The following is a 9,987-nucleotide window of genomic DNA, read 5'->3' on the forward strand; positions in this document are numbered from 1 at the left end:
TAGTCATGAATATACCGGAGAAATGAGCTATTCGATGAATAGAGTGGGTGCTTGCATAATTTAAAGCTGAATGACGCTACATGGAATGCTAATGTTAAATCATGAAAACAATATTTATTTACACATCAAATATTTGATGACACGAAATGACGGAAGTTGTACATAATTGAAAAATTACCCCTGTACATTTAGATCTTTTTCAAGATAATATTCCCTCAAATAAATTAGTTTTGTAGAGCACAGGTTCACTTTGCCTTTATTAATTTTATTTCAATTAGTAAAGTGGAGCTATTTACTTATATTGAGATGGGTAATACTAAATTAGCCGCAATACTATGTCACGAGGTTGCAAAACCGTCAACTATCTGATATAGATAAGATTAGTCTACTGTTTTTGATAATTCTGTGTTGTTGCAACTTTCAACTATGGTCTAATAATTGGTGGTCTATCTGTGATCCGTTGTGGTTATCCAGCTGTGGCCTATTGGCAGAGTGCGCGACGAAAACGACATCTAATGATTGCATAAAATCATGCTCGGCAATATGACATGTGAGCGCATCGAGCGTACGTGAGTCGAGCGGTATCTTCAATCCCTGTATTTAGCTTGAAATGTTTATTACCGTAAATAAAAAAGGAAATATTATAAAAGAGTTAACAACAGAGTAACAGAAAGTTAATACTTATATATTATCACTATAGTCATAGTTTCCGAACCTAACCTAACCTATCTATTTTCAAATTAAAAGGCTTTTTTGTGGAAAATTCAAAATACGAAATTTTTTTAATTGTTTTGAACCAAATACCAAAAATGCACTCATCCTTAGAAAAAATAATTTTTTCTATCAATTTTTGATCAATATTTCATAACATATTGAACATTTGCTCATTTTGCTCTTAGATTTTACATTATTTCAAACAAAAAGACTTTTGAGGAGTCAAAACATCGATTGATGGGTCATCCATCGTACAGTCCTTGTTTTGAACTTAATGATTTCTTATTCCCATAGATCAAAAATAAGTTGTGAGGTCAATGTGTTTCTACACCTAAAGAAGCGGTTGATGCATTCAAATCATATGTTTTGGATGTACCTCAATGGGAATGGAAAAAGTTCTTCGACAATTTGTTCAAACGCATGCAAAAGTGTATTGATTTTAATAGATAATATTTTGAAAAACATTCAAAGATAAATATTTGTTTGTGTATCTCAAAACTTAAATATAATATTATTATTTTATTGAACTGATTTGATTTCACAACATCTTGTGAAATAAATCATTTATTGCAACCTTTTACAAATGAAGTTTCAAAGTAAAATAACTTCGATGGTTCAATGGTTCGTTAACGCGGGTTACAATGATTCGCTTGGTAGATGGAATCTCCTTAGAGACGTCAATTTTTCTTGAAAAAAAGACAATGATTTGAATAATAGATTCTGATATTAAGAAAAGTTGGTTTTATAGGAATAATTATTTTCCAATTTGATAAAAAGTCAGCTAGGTAATCAATAGAGTAAATTAAAAATTAATTGTCTGATACTGACTGTGAAATATTTATTATTAAAATTAATAAATAGTTGTATGAGTGAAAAAATAATTGAAGAGTAGCTAAATGAACAAAGTAATTCCAAAAACTGTGGGCGTTATATACAGTGAGTTCAGGAACAGTACGACAACATTTCAAAATTTTTTATCCCATACTTAATGGAATTACTATGTACATACTCTTCAACTATTCTAACACACAACATAAATTATTTGATAGTAATACTCGTAATTCCTATATGACCAACTTTCCGTTACATTTTCTCCCCTATATGTTCACAATATACCAATATTTCCGACAAAAATTGTTTTTTCAATTTTTGGAGCATTTTAATAATGTGTGTTTTTTAAAAACTTTTTCTTGCAATTATTTTTCTAGATTCCTTTTCAGTGAATCGTCGAAAAAATATACTACACATTGTATTATGTTTTGTTCTTGGAAGGATTACAAAAAGTTTGTCCTGAAATTTACTATTTTTCCTTTATGTTTACAACATGTTGTTGCTTCTAATAAGATAATAAAACAATTCGACACCCTGCATATCATTAACTACAAGAGTTATCACATATGTTTATAAGAACTATTCGTCTTAAAATGGAGTGATGAACCGCCCACTGCAATATTTTAGATTATTTAGGAAACACCCTGTATAACAATTCGCTGAGTTAATTCAAAAGAAAACAGTGAACGAATTGAAATAATGAGATATATAAGAGCAACTACATTGTAATACCGAAAACAGATCTTGGTCCAGCAAGTTTTGATTAATTCATCTCTTGGATGAGACCACCAACATCAAAAAATAATTACAAATTCAGTATACATGGTTTTTACAACTCCCTTATAATTCGACATACATTTTTATTTGTTGCAGTTTGATTTTTTATCAAAATATCAAAACAAATTTCTCATCAGTAAAAAATAGAAGATTTTATATATAACGTTAACTCTTAATTGTACATATATAAAAGTCATTGACTTTGAATTAAAATAACACTATAGGTATAAAAATATAAGAACATGATTGTCATTCAATACGTTAAATAAATAATTTAAAGTCACCTCAAAGCTAAATTAATCTTCAATATATGATATATAGGATGTTCCGGGACTTGATGCAAAAAACCCTCATTTCTAAGTTATGCCCATGTAGTGTATTTGACGGAATAAATATTTCTATTTAAAAGCCGGGGGCGGTTCATGCCAATGGTTAACAACCTGTAGCTTTTACAGAGACAATCTCTACAATCTGAGGAGAGCTAAATGGAATTTATAATCGATTTTTAAACAAAAAGGTACTGTTTGTTTAACTCGATCAAATTTATGGCTTAGGAGATATGTAGTTTTTTAGATCTTTGTTGAAACTGTTCGCCATATAGAAACATTCTGAAGAAAACTATCATAAATTGTAATAATGATCCCGCTACTAGAATACGCAAAATGTCACTACAATTCAACGTATGAACGTCAACTTCATTACCCTTCTAACATCCAGAAAGTTTATCCATGAAAATGGAGGATTATCCAGCAAGTGTGGCCTACACTCGTTGGTTTCTAGATAAACAACGAGTAGATAATAGATTTGGTACTATTTACTGATGAAGCTGGTTTCACAGGGGACGGTTGTAATAATTCCCATAATTTACATTTAGGAGTAGACGAAAATCTTCACGGCACAACTTTAACGAAAACTAAACATCAATTTTATGTTAATCTATGGGCAAGAATAGAGGGTAATAATTTAGAAGGTTTTTTTTTTGATGATAACCTGAATGGTCATCGATGCTTAGAATTGCTCCAAAATGATTTTATCCATGTTATTTGATTTTCCTGTAAACATTTCAGAAATATGTGGTTCATGCGAGATGAGGCTCCTTCCCACTTCCTAAATTATGTAAATAATCATCTTAATAATATTTTTCGTAATAGGGGAATTAGTCGGGGACGCCCATTTGCATGGCCACCACGTTCCCTTGAGTTAAATACAATGGATTCATTTTTTTTTGGGTATACCTTAAAGTCTGGTATATGCAAATCCGGTGAACATAAGGAACGAAATGATCCATCGAATGCTCTTCCAAGCTTAGAAATATTTCCTACGGTTCGAGAGAAAAATAAATGACATATATGTACATATATAAAAATTTTATAATAATTAGGTTTCTTTTCCATTATAAAATAATCACTGTTTTTATGGACGTTTATTGAAATAGTTGACATAATTAATATAATAAAAAGTTAAAATAACATTTCTTAGTTACCCACCGTCGGTAATTCAAAACCATTCAAACAGAAAATTAAATATTGAAGTTAATTGGTAACCACAAAGTGAAAAAAAACTTTTTATTGCTTTGCAATCAGTACTACTGATTGAGCCATTATTTTTAAAAGTCTGATTTGAAATGAACTCTAGAAATGAGAAAAGGAAAACAATCTTCTTGAAATTGATGATGGAATTCATAAATAACAAAATGACAATATTGGAATTGAGATTTTAAATAGTAAAATTATCGAATGTTATTTAATTAAACATGATAATGATAAGTCAATGAATGTTTAGACAAGAGAGACAAGAAGTGAGAATAATGAAAGAAAATAAATAAATATGAAATAAGAAAGGTAGCAAAAATGTTCACGCAAATTCCACATATCAGAGGATAATCCGTTCAAAGATAACCCTAAAAACCCATTAATTGATAAATATCATTTTAGATGCCGTTATCGTATTATCAATTTATATCATTTTCCTTACGATATCTGTCCAAACTGTTTTATTTTGATACTCATATAAAAAATATTTTCTTAGTTTAGTTATTATGGAGAGGACATCATTAATATTGTAAATTGAACATTTTATTTTACGAGGAAAAACAATAAACGACATCAATGAAAATTAACGTAAATATTATCCTGCGTCAACGATTTTCTCTGCTTTTAGTGGCGCTTTTGACACGAATGTTGATTGAGGGCAATTTTATATGATCATCATAAGGAATGAAATATTTTTACAAAATAAGTATAAGCTATGTATTATTGCGGGTAAAAGAGGATCAGACATTTTCCTATTACTGTTTGTTATTTTATCTTGTTATAATTTTCTAAGATCATCATAAGGAATGCAAAAAGAACATATATCATTCCTTAAAACAACCATGTAATTATTTGTTAGGAATAAAGGGTATGAAGTTTGAATTTTCTTGTTTTAACTGTTGACGACGGCATGAAGTTCTATCCCATCAACTGTTTCTATTCAGCCAAAAATTTTAGATATTCAATATTATAGATTAATAGGGTATATGTAAAACCGCCCAATAAGTACATCAAGTTTATATAAAACCTCTAGTTGGAATATTGATTTTTAAAATAGAATAAATTTATCTAGATGAAATGAAACTTCAATATAGAACAAGACAGGCTATTAATATATTGCTACTACTTTTGATATTTACATGTAGTTATTTCACTATAAAAGAGTTGGCTCTAGCTGACAGAAATTGATATGAACGACAGATACCTGATTCATCATCAGTTTATATTGATTTGTCACCTGTAAACGTAATTTGATGGGGTAATATAATCATATGAAAAACTAAAGATTATAATATAATATGAATTAAAATAGCGATTCGTGTATTTTAGTTGATTATATTCTTTTATAAAAAATGAACTCAAATAAAGTTTTCGTAAGCTAACCCAACAAGCTATATCATATTTTTATTATAATTTATATTAAAACATCTATGATACAAAAACAGGAATTTTTTAATTTATAATACTTTTCCTTTGTAGAGATTCTTCTACGTATCTTTTTGCTACGTTGGAAGAAAGCCATGCTCCTTGTCTTTTCAGAGAGAGATAATCAGCGCCGTTTTCCACTAACATTGTTGCCGAAGAATACCTTAGCCCATGTCCAGTATATTCGTCGGAATTTTTCAGTTTCAAAAATTTTCCAGCATGTTTTGGAACAAGCATGTTGGGCGTAACACCTTAAATTCGGTGCGTCAAAGATCACAAACACTGAAGTCACTTTTAGCAGTAGATCTGTCTGACGTTCATGCGAAGCTTCGCATAAAAAGATGGTTACTTGTCCTGCCGTTATTACCCTGGACTATTTTGGTATATAGGCTCAGGTTGACGCTTCAAAAAAGGAATAGTTTTTGCATATTTTGTGTTGCCAGCAATTTCAATTGAAATTGAATTGAAATCCGACTCCATAACGTGGAAGGTTTCATATTTTTGTATGTTTTGAATAGATAAACGATAAAAATATCATCACTTACAGTTCCAACTTTTTGAGAACTCGCCATTCCATACAAAGTTGGAAAGTTTATTTCTTCATCATTTCTTATCAATGAAAGAATAACCACCCTTCCTCAACACTTGTTTTGAAAATGGCTTCAAAGTGGGAGCCGAAACGTCAAGAATTTCCAACATTTCATTGCGGTTCAACCCGTGAACCTAGTTTCGAGCTTGGCGCCGAGTACGAACTGAAAAAGATTTAACTGCATGAACTAAATAACGACGCTCTTTGACGTTGTTTTATGTTCGGGTCTCCAGCTTGTACGAGGGTTTGTTTTACCACTCTGATGAGATGTAATAACATCGAAATTAGTCAGTGTTTACGGATCTCTTTTTAAATTGTGTACCATTGGGTATATTAATATCGACAAAAAGCTCGATTGACATCACGCTCTTCAGAGAAGATGTAATTCACTATTCGTCGAGGCATTAGCCAGGAATGTATTTGTTTTCTCCTACAATCTACAATCAAAAAATTAAAAATACACCCTAATTTAAATGATTATATCCGGTATAGTATCTTGAGATGATAATGTAATGCAAACGGTTATTAATTTGGACTAGCATATACCACCTGTAGAGGCATCTAAAAACCGCTATCGCTGCTTGAAAATTTCGTCTTTTTTTACTAAAGATCAGAAAATAAAGTTAATGAGAATTATCAAAAATATGAACTTAGTATTTTATGACTTATCTCGAGATGATCTCAATAATTTTTCGCTTCTAAGAAAACTGTTACAGTTATAACAAGACCGTCAAAGAAAACAAAAATAATTCTAAGAAAACTATGTACCCAAACAGAATAAGGAATTTTAGGATATTCTATGCTTTTTGCGGTCATGTATACATTTTCGAAAATGATAATCCTATTGAAATTGGAGTCGGTGACGTTTGTCATTAATGGTGCCACGAAGAAAGTTTGATGGCACTCAATTTTATATCTGTCAATTTTCTTTTTTTAATTACTTGTGCTCAAGTAATTTTTTTTCATTTTTTCAAATTTATGCCTAGGTTTTCAGATATTAAAATCTGGATATTTACTTTTCCCCAGTCGGTACTGTATCAGTTTTACCTCTGTTACCAGGAAATGTGATTTTTTTCAAATTTTATTTGCAGTTACTGTTCAAACATTGATGCTGATGACATACTGAAGAACAATTGTTCAGTTCGTTTTTTTTATATGAATGTGAAAGATAGATTAGTTCTATTCCTATAAAGGAAACTAATTAAAACGCCGAGGAAAAGTCTCGTGAATATTATTGTCTCTTGAAATAATTTATAAGAGGTTCTTAACTTTTAAAAGTAGTTAAATGTAAACACTCCATGAGTAGTTGATAAAATCCGCCTTGTACTAAGCAATTCTTTTCCGGTATATTCACTTACGTGTTTGCCGTCTCTGCCCTTGACCCTCCTACTCTATCATTGCTTGTCCAATGTATATTTTCCATCTTGTAGTGGGTCATCCTATACGTCTTCTCCTTGGAGGCTCCAATTCCAGTATTCCTTTTGGCCAACTGTGTTCTAGCATTCTTTGGACATGGCCGCTCCATTACAGTGCTTTGTTTCCTAGTTTGTTTTATTGAGCGTTCTACTCCCATTCTTCGTCATATTTTTGCAGTTTTATTTTGTCGGATCTAGTTGCCTAACCTAACAAATATATCTACATAACGTAAAATTAACTGAAGTCACGCGTGTGTAATCTCTAGGAGCCGCATAGCGTATTCGTGATCTGCTTGTATCGCTGTCTCGAGAAAAGTGTGGAATAGTAGTAGTGATAGTTGTGTAAGTTTTTCGTAAAGCATAGATTGGAGAGGATTAAATTAATTGCATGAAAGTAAGATGAAGTTCCTTGGAATTACCGAGGTCGAAGGATTATTGTTTTATTGAGGAAGTTATTCGAGGAACTATATACCTGTATTATATATTTTTAAATGCGAGGACACATGGCGCGGTCGCTACACTCGTATCATTTGAACCGAAGTTCTCATTGTTGCTCTTTCTTCTTGTAATTGACTTCTACTTCTACTGAGCTACTTAAAACACGTGAAATAGTTTATGGAATAAATATTTGCAAGGTGGGTGCCACAACGGTGATTAGAAGCTCGCTAGCTTTGAATATTCAAACGTAATTGAATATTCTAAGACAGCAAAGAAGGTTTTTGTACCAACTTGGTTATATCAACAATATATGCGTCTTATAAAGGTGTAAACTTGATAGAAGAAAAAAGTTGAGTTCTATTCCGACAATGCGCCTGTCTATTCCTCAGCTTTGTTGTGAAAAATTATGAGAACTGCTTAAGGATTTATTTCTTCAACCGCTATATTCACCAGATCTAGCCCCATCCGATTACCGACTATTGGAAACTTCTGGGACTAAGCGTATAGAGTTAGAATGTTACAAATAAAAAAAAATCACTAGTGTAATCCTTCCTATATATTCCCTCGTATTATATACTATTCATTGTTACTATTGTTAGTGTGTGTGTGTTTCTAGTTGTTTTATTTAATCTCTTTTCTAAATACTGTTGTTATGATTTTAATTAAGAAAAGCCCGAAGCCAACATGAACGTATAAAAAAATGTCGCATCATTCCACGTTGTACAACCGTAATTAATTCTACTCATATTTTGTAGTTACCATCTTTGGCGTTTTTCTTGAGATCGTTAATTTGCAAGCAATTTCTAGTTACCTACTAGTAAATTGATTCTTCGAAAGTTGAGCAGAAGCACTGGATGTCTACGTTTAAACACATATAAAGACAAACCGCAACGGACAAGTGTTATTAGAAATATTTTCAGCGAAATTTATTTCAATCAACTAAGAAATTTTTTCATTTATTGGTTTCTGTAGAATCAATGCAGACTTCTCAATAATAATTGATTCATAAATAGAAAAACCTGATTCTAAATTGATGGTTTTATGTTAAAAATCGATTAAAAAACAATACTGCAGTAGTAGGTGGTAAACTAATTATAAGTAACTTCTTTTAAAGAAATTTTGGCTAATGCCGTAACGAAATAATGCTTCTTTTAATCTTAATCTAATATTATTATCGAATGAAAAACTGGTATAAAAAGCATTTTAGATAAATATCAAACAATGATATAATTTTGATCGTTATCAATGCTAAATATTAGTTTATCAAAAATAAAAACAATGTAAAACGAATATTTGCAATAATATATCTCAAATTGGTAATTGTAGGGTATATAACAATTGTTTATATATCTCAAAACTAACGTTAAGATTGTGCGTTATTGATATTCTTATGCCCCAGTTTCCATTGGTAAATTACATGCTAATAATATTTGTAATAAGATGCCGATGTTTATATCAATTTCACCTACCTCATCCATTATAAATGAAAAAATCCAAACCCAGTTGATTTCGATAATTCTCAGGTATCCATGGCAATACACACAAACAAAAACACTACCACGACTGTCACATACACGTCAACGTCACATTTACAGAGATATCTACGTAAACCGTTACCACGGTAACGAATTGCGTATTATCTTAGCACGTTTAGTCGGGGCTCAATCGGTGTGGTGCGGTCAGCGCGGCGATCGGTCGTGTTCTGCGGACTTTTCTTCTTCTTTTCGAATGTCTTCGTTCATGCCGGATGGCCTGCATGCCGGTTGCATCACATGACGTCACCAACAGGTTGCTTTTCTCTAGTGGTGGCCCCGCGATCATGGGAGGCCGACGAAGACGGAAGACTGAGAAAGAACAAGAGGAAAATAATAGTGTTTTCAGACTATACAATTGTGCGAAATACTTAGAAAATACTTTCTTTATGTTATAATGGATTAATTATACGCGGATTGTCTTTTAGTGCGTATAATCTGTAACATATTTTTTATATCGTATGCGTTTAATGTGTAGATGCGATAGGGTGGTCCGCATTCAAACAAAGACTAATTTCTGGCTGATTCTCATGGTGAATGATGAGAATGATGGGAGATATAGATGTTAATATAAAAGCTTCAGTTTGAAGTACCTCGACTCAGAGCTGATTTTTTTATATTTATAGTTATTCTTATATGTAGGTACCCACTCTACGGAAATATGGATTGCTGTATCAGAAAAGATTTAATGAAGATATCAATAAGATTTTAATTCAAAGTAACGGAACTACACC

General features: G+C 31.5%; 1 protein-coding gene across 1 annotated transcript in view; it reads right to left on the bottom strand.

The window, feature by feature from the left end:
- LOC130440433 (uncharacterized) overlaps nt 1-9,383 on the bottom strand; it is a 189,377-nt gene extending 179,994 nt beyond the window's left edge. The window contains exon 1 of the mRNA XM_056773550.1: nt 9,191-9,383. Coding sequence (XP_056629528.1) covers nt 9,191-9,199 — 9 coding nt within the window. The 5' untranslated portion in view covers nt 9,200-9,383. The remainder of the gene's footprint in view (nt 1-9,190) is intronic.
- Between the last annotated feature and the right edge of the window lie 604 nt (nt 9,384-9,987).

Source organism: Diorhabda sublineata, chromosome 2 (genome assembly GCF_026230105.1).
Source record: "Diorhabda sublineata isolate icDioSubl1.1 chromosome 2, icDioSubl1.1, whole genome shotgun sequence".
NCBI classification, from domain to species: Eukaryota; Metazoa; Arthropoda; class Insecta; order Coleoptera; family Chrysomelidae; genus Diorhabda; species Diorhabda sublineata.